Source organism: Myxine glutinosa, chromosome 11 (genome assembly GCF_964187855.1).
Source record: "Myxine glutinosa chromosome 11, kmMyxGlut1.1, whole genome shotgun sequence".
Classification (NCBI taxonomy): domain Eukaryota; kingdom Metazoa; phylum Chordata; class Myxini; order Myxiniformes; family Myxinidae; genus Myxine; species Myxine glutinosa.
In genome coordinates this window covers 18962197-18980068 of record NC_136271.1, presented here as the reverse complement: position 1 = coordinate 18980068, position 17872 = coordinate 18962197, and the positions used below count along the sequence as shown (strand labels likewise).

Below are 17872 nucleotides of genomic sequence, written 5' to 3'. Positions count from 1 at the left end.
ACAAGTTTCTGAGAGTCAACAGCTTGCGTGATAGGCGGCTCAGAGGACAACAGCTTCAAGCACAGCTTAACACTGGTCGAAGTATGCAAGTCCCAGTTTCAACTGTGAAGAGAAGACTTCGAGCTACAGGTTTGACAGGTTGAGTGGCAGTAAGAAAGCCATTGCTAAGATGGCAAAATAAGAAAAAGAGGCTTGCCTGGGCCACGAAGCAACGCCAGTGCACTAATGTAGACTGGAAGAAGGTCTTATGGACCTATGAATTAAAATTTGAAATCTTTGGTTCATCACGCAGGGTTTTTGTACGCCGTCGAGTAGGCGAAAGAATGGGTCCTCAGTGTGTGACACCAACTGTCAAACATGGAGGAGGAAGCGTGATGGTCTGGGGCTCTTTTTTGTGGTCACTTGAGTTCAGTGTGTTGTCACTGAACTACTCCCTCAAACATTTGTTTCCGTGGTGGTGAAGTGTTTTAAATTACGTGGTGGTGAGGTGTTTTTAATTACTTGGTGGTGAGGTGTTTTGAATTTTGTGGTGGTGAGGTGTTTTTAATTTCGTGGTGGTGAGGTGTTTTTCATTTCGTGGTGGTCAGGTGTTTTGAATTTCGTGGTGGTGAGGTGTTTTGAATTTCGTGGTGGTGAGGTGTTTTTAATTACTTGGTGGTGAGGTGTTTTTCATTTCGTGGTGGTCAGGTGTTTTGAATTTCGTGGTGGTGAGGTGTTTTGAATTTCGTGGTGGTGAGGTGTTTTGAATTTCGTGGTGGTGAGGTGTTTTTAATTACTTGGTGGTGAGGTGTTTTTAATTTTGTGGTGGTGAGGTGTTTTTAGTTATGTGGTGGTGAGGTGTTTTGAATTATGTGATGATGAAGTGTTTTTAATTACATGGTGGTGAGGTGTTTTTAATTTTGTGGTGGTGAGGTGTTTTTAGTTACGTGGTGGTGAGGTGTTTTGAATTATGTGATGATGAAGTGTTTTTAATTACTTGGTGGTGAGGTGTTTTTAATTTTGTGGTGGTGAGGTGTTTTTAGTTACGTGGTGGTGAGGTGTTTTGAATTATGTGATGATGAAGTGTTTTTAATTACTTGGTGGTGAGGTGTTTTTAATTTTGTGGTGGTGAGGTGTTTTTAGTTACGTGGTGGTGAGGTGTTTTGAATTATGTGATGATGAAGTGTTTTTAATTACATGGTGGTGAGGTGTTTTGAATTACGTGGTGGTGATGTGTTTTGAATTTTGTGGTGGTGAGGTGTTTTGAATTACGTGGTGGTGAGGTGTTTTGAATTACGTGGTGGTGAGGTATTTTGAAATACATGGTGGTGAGGTTTTTAATTACTTGGTGGTGAGGTGTTTTGAATTTAGTGGTGGTGAGGTGTTTTTAATTTTGTGGTGGTGAGGTGTTTTGAATTATGTGGTGATGAAGTGTATTTAATTACGTGGTGGTGAGGTGTTTTGAATTACTTGGTGGTGAGGTGTTTTGAATTACTTGGTGGTGAGGTGTTTTGAATTACTTGGTGGTGAGGTGTTTTGAATTACTTGGTGGTGAGGTGTTTTGAATTACTTGGTGGTGAGGTGTTTTGAATTACTTGGTGGTGAGGTGTTTTGAATTACATGGTGGTGAGGTGTAATCGTCCCAAACTTCCAATCTGCACCTACCCCTCCCGTATGTATGTGCTATGGGGTTCTTTCTTGAATTTTATATATTTTTTCAACCTAAATTGCCTATAAAAATGTAATATCACAAACACAACAAATAAGTTTGTGCAAAATAATTGTTTGTATTATGATTGGTGTGAATCATGACAACACAGCAACTCAGGTGCAGTCATTAGCCTCAGCTAAAATAGCGCGTTCCTCTATAACGACGCGTGGTGAGGCGAGTCAAGCTGGTATATATATATATATATTTTCACACAGGTACATGTTTTCTTACTTGCTTCCCTTTTGTCTTACACAGCGGGATACTGCAGTCGTCCAGATGCACCAGAGCATGGATCCGTGTTCGGTCTTCAAAAAGGGTCTCTTGGCAGTGTAGTGCGTTGGACCTGTGAAGCAGGATTCAGACTTGTCGGCAAGAGCACAGCCACCTGTCGATCCACATCATTGGGTTACCTGGCGTGGGATGCCCGTGTGCCTGCTTGTCAAGGTGAAGCCGCACATCGCTTTTGTAATTGTGTACACGTAGTTGCGCGCGTCCTCGCATCCCTCCAAGGAAAGGAACGCCGTGGGTTCATGACTTCTCCCGTGCCATCTTTCGCTCTCATTACCACAACAATGAAACACCTGCAGGTTTCTATTCAAATTGACCCAAATTTTTTTTTTTTATAGATTAATGTACACAAGAAGTCGAGTTAGCTATTCAAACCATGATGGTTATGCTTGATGTGCACATTCGGGCTATTAAGATTTCTTCTTACGAATTGCTTGGAGGAAAAAAGGACGAAAAACAACTTCACGATCATTGTGGCATTACTTTGATGCCACCCAATCATCAGGGTGCCACCCAATCATCAGGCCACCACCGGCCGTTGCTAAACGCTTTGCTTTGATGCCACCCAATCACCGCCCAATCATCAGGATGTTGCTTTGATGCCACCCAATCACCACCCAATCATCAGGATGTTGCTTTGATGCCACCCAATCACCACCCAATCAGGATGCCACCCAATCATCAGGCCACCACCGGCCGTTGCTAAAGGGGAAAAATAACTTCACGATCATTGTGGCATTACTTTGATGCCACCCAATCATCAGGGTGCCACCCAATCATCAGGCCACCACCGGCCGTTGCTAAACGCTTTGCTTTGATGCCACCCAATCACCACCCAATCATCAGGATGTTGCTTTGATGCCACCCAATCACCACCCAATCATCAGGATGTTGCTTTGATGCCACCCAATCACCACCCAATCATCAGGATGTTGCTTTGATGCCACCCAATCACCACCCAATCATCAGGATGTTGCTTTGATGCCACCCAATCACCACCCAATCATCAGGATGCCACCCAATCATCAGGCCACCACCGGCCGTTGCGAAAGGGGAAAAATAACTTCACGATCATTGTGGCATTACTTTGATGCCACCCAATCACCCAAAGTGGTAATTTGTACACCATTTGCTCTGATGCATGCAGAATTCCATTTGCTTCTTGGAATCAGCATGGCCGATTAATGAGGCATCGGTTTCTCTTTCTGATGCCCTGTGTTTAAGCACTTTCCTCGTGCTTCTGCAACACACTGTCATTGAAAGGACCGACAGATCTCAGCATTGCAGAAATGTACGGTGGATCTCAGCGTTTCACAGAGAGCGGGCGAGTTATCGCCGGCACCATGAACAAATTCCAAATTTCTTCCCTGGCTGACTGCTGGTAAAGCAATGGGAAACCACCCAGCACAACCCTTGCAAAGAGACTGATTTTACTTATGTACTCGTTTAAAGCCCGCCAAAAATGACGGGTCGGAACACTTTATTTTACGATGCAGCCGCGTGAGCGTGCCAAAGTCTGAAGCCTGGGCCTAGTGTCAGGTGTGCTTATATCTCCTTCATTTATGAGTCATCATACAGACGTAAATGAACAGTCGTTTTGCTCTGCACACTTTGCACATCATGTGCAGCGAATTTCACCTGCCTGTGCCTTGTATTTATTGTGATTTTAAAAATACCGCTTCCATACACCGACCTTGAGGATCAGCTTGCAAGCCACCGTCTACAAATCCAATGTAAGAGACATAATTACTCTTCTTTTGGGTCTTCGGAGTACTCGGGGTCTTTTGTGTTCTCTGGGTCATTTGCGTTCTTGGGGTCTTTTGGGTCTTCAGCGTCTTTTGGGTCTTCTGGTTGCTCAGCATCTTTTAGGTCATTTGAGTATTTTGGGTTATCTGGGTCCTTGAGTTTTTTTTTAGGGTATTTGGGGTATTTTGGGTCTTCGGTGTCTTTTCGGTCTTCTGGGGCTTTTCGGTCTTCAGGGCTTTTTTGGGTCTTCAAGGTCTTTAAGGTTATTTGGGATATTTAGGGTCTTGGGGACTTTTGGGTCTTTTCGTTCTTCTGGGTCTTTTCGTTCTTCTGGGTATTTTCGATCCTTTCAGTCACCGGGGTCTTTTGGGTCCTCTGGATATTTGGGGTATTTAAGGGTCTTTGGGGTAATTTGGGTCTTTGGGGTCCACTTGGTCCTCAGGTTCTTTAAGGGTCTTTGGGGTCTTTTGGTGTTTTGGATTGTTTGGGTCTTTGGGGTATTTTGGGTATTTAAGGGTCTTCAAGGTATTTTGGGTCTTCAGGTTATTTTGGGTGTTTGAGTTCCATTGAGTCTTCAGTGTCTTTTGGGTCTTCTTGATCCTTGGGGTCTTCTTGATCCTTGGGGTCTTCTGGGTCCTTCGGGTCTTTTGGGTCCTCTGTCATTTGGGTCCTCAGGGTTGTTTGGGTCTTTTGGATCCTCAGGGTCGTTTTGATCCTCAGGGTGTTTTGGGTCTTCGGGGTCCATTGGGTCTTCGGAGTCTTTTCAGTCTTTTGGGTCTTCAGGGTATTTTGGGTCTTCTCGGTCCTTGGGATTTTTCAGGTCCTCTTGTCATTTGGGTCCTCGAGGTTGTTTGGGTCTTTTGGATCCTTGGCGTTTTGGGTCCTTTCAGTCTTTTGGGGTATTTTTGGTCTTTCGAGTCCTGGGGTCTTCTGTGAGCTTGGGGTCTTCGTGGTCTTTTGTGTCTTTAACGGTCGACAGGGTATTTTGGGTGTTTGGGGTCCTCAAGAGTCTTTTAGGTCTTTTAAACAGTGGGGACACAGTCGTGTTCAAAGATTGCCCATTAAACCTCCCCCCCCCCCTTCCTACCCCCCTCCCCCCTCCCACTCAAATCCCTTCAAAAGCACTTGTCAAAGCCTTTAAAACCTACCCTTATGAAGGTGGACAGACACACGCACGCACATGCACACACATTAGGCGCGTGCGATTTGGTCTCTTCCGAAGACAGAAGCCTCTTCCGGAAGATTGATTTGCGCCGAACAGGCAGAAGAGAAGCAAGATGGCGGCCAAACATGTATTACTCGCGCTCATGATGGAAGAATTAGACAAAGATGACACGACATCACAAGTTGATGCAAATATCCAGATTGTGTTTTCACTTGAAAGTTTTGCTGCGTAAGTATAACCTCTTTTCTTCCACCTCTTCCGCCTCTTCTTCTTCTTCCTCGTCCTCTTCTAACCGCCTCTTCTTCTGGATAACGGAAGAGGCAGAAGTGCTTCCGAGAAGAGAATAGTCCAAATCGAATGACCGGAAAAGTCTTCCGGAAGTCTCTTCCTCTTCCAGAAGTGCAAATCGCACGTGCCTATTGTGTTTTATACGGTCGATATTTATATTTAAATATATATAAAGAAAACTGCTTTATATATATATATATTGTTACGGATCTCTACGTCGGCCTTTTTCCCCTTAAGAAGGGGGGATTAATCCCCTTGTGTATGACTGACCGACGACCGACGTGAGTCCTGAAGTTGCCCAAGCTCCCTCCGGAGAGGCAGGTGAGCAACCTCGTTCGCGACCGCGGACAAGATGTTAATTGCCGAGCGGATTAGCAGCCGCGGCACGAACCATTAGCAAGTAACTGACCCGATTCTTAAACGTTGGCCAAATCGTGCCACAGGTATCCAATGGGGAAATCACTAAAACGAAACGGATGTAAAGGAAAGAAAGGCAAGGTAGGAAGAACAAATATGATTTATTACTACTATTATGTACACAATGAAAAGTAACCAAGGAGAAGGAAAGATAAGAAAATAAAGACAGAAAGGATGGAAGGGCCAGAAGACACACTGCAACACTAGCTTATACAGACTTACTTAAACCCCAGGACAACACAGAAGACGGACGACAATCAGACTTACACGAGTGGGGGAGGAAGGCAGGAACGAATGGCTGGAAGGAGAGGAAGGTTCAGTTGGAGCAGGAGAATGGTCGGGCCGGGAGTGAGCAGCCGCCGCCCCTCCGCAGACGTGTTAGCACGGCGGCGTCGCTTTGTAGCCGCGGCCGAAAACCGCTTGCGACGCTCAAAGCTGCTGTGGTCAAAACTGCCGTTGGTTCAGCTCCGATTTGTTCAAAGCTGCGGTAAACTCCTTTTGATGAACTTCTCTCTTACTCTCAGCAACAACCACCGGTGGACTCTCTCTGACGCATCTCTCTCCCTCAATCATCTCGGTGGGGGCGTCGCGTGACGGGTTATATAGGCCACACCCTCGAATCTTTGCGAACCTCCCCGATCGTTCTTTCTCCGCCCTCTCAAGCCAAACCCCTCGTGCTTGAATGGTCGGCAAGGGCTGGCTCACTCCTCCTTCCGATGACGAGGGCGGAGACACGCCTTTCTTCTCCGAACCGACCGCGTGTTCAATGGAGGGCGAATGCAGTTGGCAATTGCGGACAAATGGGGGAATTGAAAGGGGATCTATCTTATTTGAATTCGGTGCAATGTAGAGTCAATTAATGGGAAACACAGCCTTAAACTAATACACATAATAAAGAAATAACTATTTAGAAGGGTATATGATTTGCTACGTGCATGTATATGGACTAACTAAGAGGACGACCTTTGACCTTTACACACAAAACGGAGATATTTACACGAATTCATTACACTTACAGAGGGTGATATTTACAACAATTACACAGGATTCTCAAATCCACAACAATATATATATATATATATATATATATATATATATATATATATATATATATATATATATATATATATATGTATATGTAAATGTATATGTATATGTATATATATATATTATATATATATATATATCTATATATATATCTATATCTATATATATATATATATATATATATATATATATATATATATATATATATATATATATATATATATATATATATATACTGTATATATATATACATATATATATATATATATATATATATATATATATATATATATATATATATATATATATATATATATATATATATATATATATATATATATTGTTGCGGTGCTGAGAAAGTGTACATAATTGATAAGGTTAAAGGTTTTGCCCCCGTAGTTAGTCCACATGCAACACGTAGGTCACCTGAGAACGTTAGTTATTTCTTAGTATATGTGAGATAAGGCCATTTCCAATTGTGATATCTGCGTTGTGTAAAACAAATAAGAATAGGCTCCTTCCATTGTGCCTCCACCCTCCAAATTCCACCTCGTTGGGCAGAATCCATCCCGCGCCCCATTTGACAACTCGCAGTTTGTTTCGCTTTGGATGCTCGCAGTTTGTTACGCTTTGGCTACCAGCAGCGTTTGCTGCTATTGGTTTGCTGGTTTGCTGGAACCAGCCCAGATGCCCCGAGGTAAGGCCTGGAAAAGGGGCGGAGCGTGAGGTTGGGGGTGTGGCCACGTCAAGCAGACATCAAGGGCGGAGCCGGTAAGACCCCACCAACCAACCAGGGCTCGAGTGCATGGCTAAGGGGCGTGGTGAGAACGTGGCTGGGAGATTCGAGAGGGTTCGCTAAGCGGCACTATATAACCGCGAGCACAAAGCCCTTCGAGAGGTCTCGCAAGTGGAGAGCATGATAAAAGGACTGTGCGGAGAGGACTGAGCGAGCTCGCATGAACAGGGCTGATGCGCACGAGAGGACTGAAGGAAGCGCGCTTGTCTTTGTAAGAAGACTTATGCGGTTTATGAGGACTGGAGTATATGCGCTTTACAAAGGACTTGCACGATTGCACTTTGATCAAGAGGACTGTCACGTTGGCATTGATTGCAAGAACTCGTTGGGGATTCGGCTTTGGGCTTGCTGGAAGCGCATAGAAAGCGCTAGTATTTATATTACGTACGCGGCCGTGAGCCGCGAAGTAACCGCTAGCGCAGCCTACCGATCCCCCCCCCCGCCCCCCCCCCCCCCCATATAATTGTCCGATCCACGCCAACGACACGCGGCGAGCTTGCCTGCCGCCTACCATCTTCGTCGTGGTACGAGTCGGGGACCGGAGCGAGCTGTGGACATCATCCCTGGACCTTCAACCCCAACCATCTACATCCCCGTGTGAGTGTGTGTGTGTGCGGGCCCGTTTGTCTGGGGATAAGTATAAGACTGTTATTAAGGCTGCACTGTGTGTACTTCTCTTCCTTCCCGTACAATTGTAAATAAACCAATCTGTTCTTCCTGTCTTTCCTGATTCGACCGTTTTAGAGATTTCTCCATTGGGTAAACGTGGCACGATTAGGAACCGCTCCAATCGGGTTTCGTACCTGTTAACGGCCCAAATCATGGCTCGCTATCGCTCGGCGTGTCCACTAAAACCGTGGTTCGGGCGGGGTTATTTCCTTGCTTCATGGCCGGTGTTAGTAATTAGGTAACAAGAATTCGGCTTACAACCCTATTTAACGCTGTCCGGAAGGAACGTCATAGCCCCGGATCGCGTCGACTAGTAAAAAGACAAGGGGATTAATCCCCCCTTGATAAGGGGGAGGCCGACGTTTGAGATCCGCAACAATATATATATAAGGTGCTTGGACAAAGCAAGGTCAGGCACAGCAAGGTGCTTGGACTAAGTGGGAAGGTGTGCGGGTGAGGATATTGAAATGGCAAGAGATTTGGAGGATGGAGCCAAGATTGTTGAATTTCCTGTTGCGGGCAACGTACGAGCTCGTATGATGTGCTTCCGTCACCAGTAAACTTAAGATTGTGGGGGTTGTTGCAGGAGGAGAGATGTTATTTGTGTGGAGGTGTGGGAACGGTGCAGCATGCACTGATTGCATGTTCAGTCACATTCGCAGCAGGACAATACAGGTGGCGACATGATCAGGTGCTGGCGGTGGTGGTGCAGATGGTGCAGCAAGAGGTGCTGAGGTCGAGAGAAAGAAGAGTGGAGAAGGAGACTGATGGGGGAGAGGTGTGGTTTGTCAAAGACGGCCAAGTGGTAAGAGGTGGAAAGAGGAGGAGGTGGAAAGCAAGAGGGCTGTCAGATGCTTGTGATTGGCAGGTGGTGGCAGACCTAAAGCCACAATTGGTATTCCCAGAGGAGATCTGTGTGACAAGGTTGCTGAGATGACCTAAGATGACCTATCTTAGGGGAATTGTCGGTACCTTGGGAAGAGAATATGGAGGAGGTGCACGAGAGGCAGAGAGGAAAGTACAGTGAGCTGGAGGCAGAGTGCCGGGAGAAGGGTTGGCGAGTTTCGTGTCAGCCATTTGAGGTGGGGTGCAGAGGGTATATTGGCAATTCCTTTTCTGCATTTCTTGCTAGGCTGGGAGTGTGTGGGACAGAAAGAAGGAGGATGTGTGACAAGGTGGCCCAGGTTGCCTTGAAAGGCTCATTTTGGACATGGATGAAGTTTATGGAGGCACGTCGAACGGTGTAGGTTGGTTGTGTGGTTTTTTTTGTTTTTGTTACTATTATTATTTCTTATTTTGTGTATACGAGTGAGTGGGTGAGGGGAGGTTGTGTTTTTTGCATGAATTAATTTTTGCATGAGTGTGTTTTTGTATGTTGAGTGGTGTATGTTGTAGGGATAGGTGGTTGGTTGGTTGGTGTTGTATGTGTGTGTATGTGTGTGTATGAATGATCTGGTGTGTTTTGTTGGTGAGTGGCGAAGGGTATTTGAGTGTTCCAGTGGGTGTTTGAGTGTTCCACCGTGTTTGTTTGGTGCTGTGGATTCTGGATGCGGAGGTGTTGTTGTTGTATTCTGCGTTCGCACTGGTTGGGGGTGGGGGTATGTACGCATCCAGGTGTAGTTGCTGCATGTGGATGTGTATGTGCCCCTGCTGGCCCACCTTAGCTGACAGTATGGAGGTTGAAGGGCCGAAACGGGATGATGCTGAGGACCCGGTCAGTGCGGCACACTTGTGACCAGGTGTGTTTTGAACTTATATATATATATACAGTATATATATTTAGGAGTCGCGGAAGGCGAGAGAACGAGGCCATTCGTAGGGTTCGAAGATGGTTTATTGTAACAGCAAGATCCAGCACACTAAACTCGAACGGAACGGAAGTCGGCACGCTTATATAAAGCCAAAAGCCCGGAGGGTGTGGCTCCGGCAACCGCGCGTGCGTCACGTCCGCACAACCACAAGTCTAACAGGCCCGTGCACGTGTATTACGCACCAAATAAGGTAATCACATAAGGTAACCGCCACATGCGGTTACCTGCACATAAGGTAACCGCCACATATATATATACATTACACGACTAAAAGTATGTGAACACCTCTTCCAATTAGTGGATTATTACAATTAATTACATATTACAATATTACAATAATTATTTATATACAATGTTTGTGAATCCACTCCTCTGAGCTGCTCAAGTAAATCGCCACAAAACTTTATAGGAAAACATATTTTACCACAATGCACCTAAATAGGGGTTTTAAAACAGTTATTTTCTCACAATTCATAATTTATAAACATCCGAGCTGCCACCTGTCGCCATGATCTCCAAGGATCGATCCACATATACAAAGCTTTATTAAAAGCCCAATTTTTTCGGATTCCAACCCGGATGCCAAAATAATAATTAGTGAGTTATCAGATGTGAAAACCAACTCTTAATTAAGACGTTACCATGATCTCTTATTTCGGCAAAGGAGTCACGTGACCTCTCAAATGTACTAATAATTCAAAAACCGAAAATAGTGCAGACACCCTATACATCGATTTAAAGGTAATTTTACTGCTCATCTAACATCATCATTCATCACTCTCAAGGGTTAAAAAACAGTTTGTTGAAAAAAGGACGCACGTGATGCCATCTGCAAGCCAACCATTGCCAAAGGGTGAATCTCCACCAATCACATCACATCACAACGAGGTATGTTTTTTTTTTCTTTTTTTCTGTGACTTTACTGCTTTGAGCTCTCAAGGTTAATCACAACGGAACTTTCTACGATCAGGTTTTAACCACAATACTCCTGAAGAGGGGTTTTACACCGTGAGGAGGAGGTCATTTGGACCGTTATTAACATGCTGCTGTGGTGCTGTGCACACACGATTCGTTTGCCAAGAAGGTAGGCCACAACAAGATGTACAAACTGAAATGATTTATTAACAGCTCGCACGTAAGCACTAGGCGGGCTCGACCTCGACTATCGAGCCCGCATATATGTCCCGAGGCCACGCCTTGCCCCCGGGCGTGGCCGGTCGGCCGAAAGGCGGGGCATGTTCTCAGTTCCACCTTGCGCCTCGTGACGCCTTCGCTCCGGGCATGTCCCGAGCTGCGCTTCCACGCCCGGATGCTCGCGCCACACACTGGTGCGCGGAATTATTGCCCATTGACAATGTGTCCGCCACACGCGCCCCCCCCAGAATTCCCGCGCACCTGAAGGGTGAGCTTGCGGGGAAGCCGGATGACCCGGCCGAAACTCCCTCTGGCGATGCGTGCAGGGCTGAGGGGTAGCGGGGCTGGGGGATGCCGGGGGTCTGACCGCTGGGGGGCGGCCTCGACGCGGAGGCAGAGCTGCTTGCGGGGGGGTGGTCCAGATCGAGGTGGGCCGGCTTGAGACGGTCCACGGAGATACCATCCGGAGTACCGCCGATGTCCACGGTGAAATGTTGTCCCCGGTCTCCAGCACGCGGAAGGGCCCGTCGTACGGGGGCCGCAGCGGTGCCCGGTGGGCGTCGTGCCGGACGAAAACGTACTCCGCCGTGCGAAGCTCCGGGGCGATGTGGGAGGACGGGCAACCGTGGTGTGCCGTCGGCACCGGGGCGAACCTCCTGGCGGTCTCCTGCAGGGTGGAGCGCTGTTGCGCCGCGGACCAAGGAGCCGTGGAGTCGGGGATAAATTTGCCTTGTACCCGCAGCGGTTGTCCGAAGACCAGCTCCGCCGAGGACGCGCGCAGGTCATCCTTGGACGCCGTCCTGAGGCCCAGCAGGACCCAGGGGAGCCTCTCGGCCCAGCTGCCGTCGCGGAGGCTGGCCCGGGGCGCGGCCTTCATTGAGCGATGAAAGCACTCGCACAGGCCGTTGGCCTGGGGGTGGTAGGCCGTGGTGCGGTGCAGCTTGACGCCGAGCCCTTGTGCCACCGCTCCCCAGAGCTCCGAGGTGAACTGGGGGCCGTGGTCGGACGAGATGTCCGAGGGGGCACCGAACCGGGCAACCCACGTGGCGATGAAGGCTTGCGCGACGTCAGCCGCAGCCGTCGCCGCCAATGGCACGGCCTCCGGCCACCGGGTGGTGCGGTCCACCATGGTGAGGAGGTGGGTGAAACCCCGCGAGGGGGGCAGAGGTCCCACCAAGTCGACGTGGACGTGGTCGATCCGACGCTCGGGCACCGTAAACGGGGCCAGCGGGGCCTGGGTGTGGCGGTGGACCTTTGCACGCTGGTACGCGAGGCATGTCCTGGCCCAGTCGCGGACGTTCTTCCTGAGGCCATGCCAGACGAACTTCGCCGCGACGAGCTTCTGGGAGGCCTTCGTGCCCGGATGGGACAGGCCGTGGATGGCGTCAAAAACCGGGCGCTGCCAACCAGCGGGCACGATGGGGCGAGGCCGGCCGAGGGAGACATCGCACAAGAGGGCAGTGCCCGCGACATCGAACGGCACCTCAGTGACTCGGAGGCCCGTGACGGCGGTCCGCAAGGCCTGGACGTCGGGGTCGGCTGTCTGGTCCTCCGCCATCCGGGCATAGTCGATCCCGAGGTGGACCGTGTGTGCGACGGACCGGGAAAGGCAATCCGCCACCGCGTTGTCCTTACCTGCGACGTGACGGATGTCCATCGTGTACTCGGACACGGCAGAGAGGTGACGTTGCTGCCGGGACAACCATAGCTCGGCGACCTTGGCCATCGCGAAAACAAGGGGCTTGTGATCGACGAAAGCCATGAACGGGCGGCCCTCGAGCAGATGGCGGAAGTGTCGGACCGCCAAGTGGAGCCCGAGCAGCTCGCGGTCGAAGGTGCTGTAGCGGCGTTCGTGCGGGCGAAGCTCCCGGCTAAAAAATGCCAGCGGCTGCCAAGCACCACTCACCCACTGCTCGTGCACCGCGCCCACCGCGTAGTCCGACGCGTCGGTTGTGAGGGCGATTGGTGCATCGGGCGCCGGGTGCGCCAGCATGGTGTTGGTGGCGTTGGCCAAGGCCAGCTTTGCGCCCGCAAACGCCGCGGCCATCGGCTCCGTCCAGGCGATGTCACCTTTGCCCGTCTTCCCCCGGAGGGCCTCGTGCAGGGGGCGCAGGAGCTGGGCGACGCGGGGCACGAAGGGGTGATAAAAATTCACCATGCCCAGGAATTCCTGGAGCCCCTTGATCGTGCAGGGGCGCGGGAAACTCCTGACCGCCTCCACCTTGGCCGGTAAAGGGATGGCCCCGTGCCTGGTGATGCGGTGCCCCAAGAAGTCGATGGCGGTGACGCCGAAACGGCACTTCGCTTGGTTGATGATCAGGCCATGCTGGCCCAGGCGTTCGAAGAGCGTGCGGAGGTGGAGCAGGTGCTCCTCCCGGGACACGCTCGCGACTAGGATGTCGTCCAGGTCGACGTAGATGAAAGGTAGGTCGCGCAAGACGCTGTCCATGAGCCGCTGGAACGCCTGGGCCGCATTTTTCAACCCAAAAGGCATCCGCAGGAACTCAAAGAGGCCGAAAGGGGTGATGACGGCCGTCTTTGGTACGTCGTCCGGTTGTACGTGGACCTGGTGGTAGTCCCGGATGAGGTCCGCCTTGGAGAAAACGGTCGTGTTTGCCAACCGGGTGGAAAAGTCCTGAATATGCGGGACTGGGTAGCGGTCGGGGGTGGTGGCGTCGTTGAGCCGGCGGTAGTAACCGCACGGCCGCCATCCGCCGCCGGGCTTGGGCACAATGTGCAGAGGAGAGGCCCTTGCGCTGTTGGAGCGCCGTACGATGCCCAGCCGCTCCAGCGTGGCGAACTATGCTTTCGCCACGGCGTGCTTCGTGCGGTCGAGGCGGCACGCCCGAGCGTAGACCGGTGGTCCGACGGTGGGGATATGGTGCTCCACCCCGTGTTTGACGGCCACCGCTGAAAAGGTGGGCCGCGTGAGTGCAGGGAAACTGGCGAGGAGGCGGGTAAACTCGTCCGCTGCCGGAAGCATACAGACTAACCTCGCCGGGACGGAACCATTCAGCAAGCCGCTCGGTGAGCCGCTCAGCGAGCTGCTCAGCGAACAAGCGAGCGAGCTGAAGGTTTCGGCCTGGACGAGACGTCGACGCTTAACGTCCACCAACAGCCCATGCGCACAAAGGAAGTCCGCACCGAGCAGGGCCATTGGCACGCTGCCGGTGACGAAAGACCATTGGAAGCGCTGCCCTCCGAACCGCAGTGAGAGGCAATGCTTCCCGAATGTGCGGATGGGTGTTCCGTTGGTGGCAAGCAAGGCGGGGCCCCGGCCCGCGGCTTGCTTGTCGGACGCGGAGGCAGGGAGGACGCTTACCTGCGCTCCCGTGTCGCACAGAAAACGACGACCAGACGAGGTGTCTGTGATGAACAGGAGGCTTCTTTTTTTTCCTTTTTTTTGTATACTGAATCGAGGCTCGTGAAAGAGCTAACATTTACTTCACAAACAAATCAACCAGACAAACAAAATACCCAAAAAGAGGGAGCGGAAGACAAGATGGGGAGAGAAGGGGAAGCACACAAACACAACATCCGAGAGCAGGGAGATGTGTGGAAGTAGAGGGCCCGGGGGGAGGAGGCATGGGAAGGGAGGGGGGGGAGGCAGAAGTATAAAACACAAGGACACCAAGGACTTCCTGGACAGAAGTTGGTATTTCAAAAAAGTGGAATTGGGGTGAAATTAGCGGGGGTAGAAAAGATCAAGGTTTTGGATGGGGGAAGATAAGAGATGGTGGTGAACAGCTGTTTTAAAGACTTGGAGGGTGGAGTGGGATTGAAGAGAGTGAGGGAGTTTGTTCCAGAGGCGGGAGAAAAGAGGAATGAAGGAGTGAAGGTGAGCAGAGAGTCTTGATTTTGGCAGTTTAACCATAAGAGGGTTGCAGGCAGATCTTGTGCGACCTGTAGGAATATTTGCAGGACAGAGCCCAGAGAGAGCTGGGGGGGCAAGGCCAGAGAGGAGTCGGTAGAAGACAGAAAGACCACCAACCTGCCTGTGGTGAGTGAGTGAGAGGCCCTTGGAGTTAGCTTCATCATGGGAGATTCCAATGATTCTGAATGCTTTGGTTTCAACAGCGTGAAGGCGAGCTAGGTGTGAGGCAGGAGCACCAGCCCAGAGGGGAGAGCAGTATTCCATTGAGCTGCGGATGAAAGCCTTGTATGTGGTGAGGAGCTCAGGTGTGCCAAGGAAGGACTTCGCACGACGGAGGATGCCCAGTCGCCGACTGGCTTTGGAGGCCAGATTTGAAATGTGGTTTTCCCAGGAAAGATCATGGCAGATAGTGAGACCCAAAAGCTTGAGTGACAGAACTTCTTGGAGAGGATTATTCAGAAAGTGAATGGGAGGGTTGTCCAGTCGGTCTTTTCGGAGAGACATCGTAAGAGTGTGAGATTTGTCAGGATTGAAAGACATGTTCCACTTGTTTGCCCAGTCTGTGATTTTGTCAAGGTCTGCAGAGAGTGAGGAGGCTGCAGACTGGCGATCTGAGGGATGAAGAATGGAGCGACAGAGAGTAGAGTCGTCAGCAAAGAGATAGAGAGGATTTTCAAGAGAGTCAGAGAGATCATTGATGAAGACCAGAAAAAGCACAGGGCCCAGAACACTACCTTGGGGAACTCCAGCGTGAACAGGAAGAGGAGATGAGAGAACCCTATTGAGGGCCACACGTTGACTACGACTGGAGAGGAAGTCCGCCAGCCATGCGTGGAGATTTCCATGGATACCAAAAGAGGAGAGTTTGGTGAGCAGAGCGGGGTGCCAGACCGTATCGAAGGCACGTGATATGTCAAGGGAGACTGCTCTAATTTCCTGTTTGGCATTGAGGACCTCCATCCATTGTTGAGAAAGCAGAAGCAGCATGTCCAGAGTGGAGTGTCCAGGTCTGAAACCAAATTGATGATCAGAGATCAAGCCGTTGGAGAAGAGGAAAGATTTCATATCTGAAGCAATGATGGATTCCATGACTTTGCTGATAATTGGGAGAAGGCTGATTGGTCTGTAGTTGCTGGGATCTGTTTTTGTGCAAAGCGGTGATGTTGGCAGATTTCCAAGCAGATGGAAGATGACCTTGAGCAAAAGAGAGGGTGAAGAGAACAGAGAGAGGGAGTGAAAGAGCGGAAGAACATGATTTTAGGACCCGTGGGCTGATGCCGTCAGGTCCATAGTGGGGGGGCCAATGTTTTCCCGTTGAATTCAAATGTTAATTTGTGGACACTGGTTGGGTTGTCTTTAGGGATGATAGAAGTTGTAGAAAAAATATGTCTCCATTTTTTTCAAGTTCTTTATAGCGGCCATTTTGGATTATCAAAATGGCGTTTGTTGAAAACCGAAATTGTCATTATCTTGGCTTCTAAATGACCTAGAGTGTTAATTTTGGTGTCCAAATGTACATATTTGCGGATACTTAATCCAATAAACACACATTTATACACCTACATATGATCAAAAGGGTTCTTATGGCAGCCATCTTGGATTTTCACGCACTTATGCCAACACATATATATATTTTTTTCCATCATTTTCACTTCTAAATCACATAAAGGCTGGACTTTAGTGTTCAAATGTACACTTATAATGTCTTTGTGCAATATTTTTAGTTGGCAGTGTTCATTGTTACATTGAAGGATCTCCATCCTCCTCATCATCAGTGTTATCGATTCCCATGGGGCGCTCCTGACCCGTGTTACCACACACCTCTTCATCTGCCCCACACATACACATCTCAGAACAGTTGAGATGCTGAGACCTGCATGAGCAGTGAGACATGCATTGGGTCTTCTTGCAGTTACATTTGATTAGATGTGTGATGGCAGCTGGGGCTGGAGGGTCCTTGGTTGTGATGGGCACCAGCTGATCTCCTTCTGCTCTCCATCCATGTTCTGTTGGTTGTGGAAGCTGGGGGTCCGGTACATCAGCCTGATGCCACACCATGGCCTGGAAATGTGCACGAGCAATGGCTTCATGTAAAGCTCCCCGTGTTGGTGGCAGCTTCTGTGCCTCTAGCTGTTTCTTGGTAAACAGTCTCCACCTCAGCTTGCCCACATCCACAACTGTAGTACGAGGCTCATACAGCTGGCATACAAATGCCTCAATGTCACTTTCTGTGTCAGCTCTCAGCTCCTCAGAGGCCCCAAGGTCATGAAACGCAGATACCACCTCAACAGAGCACCTATTGAGGGCTTGCCAACATGTGAGCTTTCCCTTGCCGGCAAACCGACCAGTCTGGTCTGCTCCCGTGAATGCATGGAATCCTGGTAGGGCTGCAGCCTTCCTGACACCAAGTTCATGTACTATTGGTTCCAGTGAGATTTGCCTCTTCTTGTTCCCCACACCCGTGATGAAGTATGTGTCTTTGCATAGTTCATGGTACCGGTGGAGTGCTAGGATGAATACATCAGTATCAGGTGACTGAATGTACAGCTGTGTTGCACCTCTTCGGACGGCATCTAGACTGTGAAGAAAGATCCTCGTATCAGCCTCCTCCTGGGAGCTACGGAGATGCTGTACATCCATGCAGTTGGAGAAGACATCCTGCCTTGAAGTGACGATGAAGACCTTGGTAGTCCCCTCAAAGTGACACAGAGCTTTCTTTGCCAGATAGACAGTTAGCTCATCTTTGGTGTTGGTGTGCGACAGGAACTGTTTTGCTGTCAGTTTCCCAATCGGGGTGCTGTCTTGAACGTGGTAAGCAGTGGGCGGCTTGCCACCTTGGCGCCTCTCCCGTGTGGCCTCTTTCAGTGAATTTGGCAGATCATATCGGTCAAACACGAGGTGGACTTCATCATACCCGTTGGTCTTGCAGTCCAGTGTTGCATTGAAA

General features: G+C 49.6%; 1 protein-coding gene across 1 annotated transcript in view; it reads left to right on the top strand.

The window, feature by feature from the left end:
- The window catches only part of LOC137436088 (CUB and sushi domain-containing protein 3-like), a 1358203-nt gene that overhangs the window by 1143080 nt on the left and 197251 nt on the right, over nt 1–17872 (top strand). Inside the window, exon 49 of the mRNA XM_078786463.1 lies at nt 1946–2134. Within this exon, the coding sequence (XP_078642589.1) occupies nt 1946–2134 (189 nt within the window). The remainder of the gene's footprint in view (nt 1–1945; nt 2135–17872) is intronic.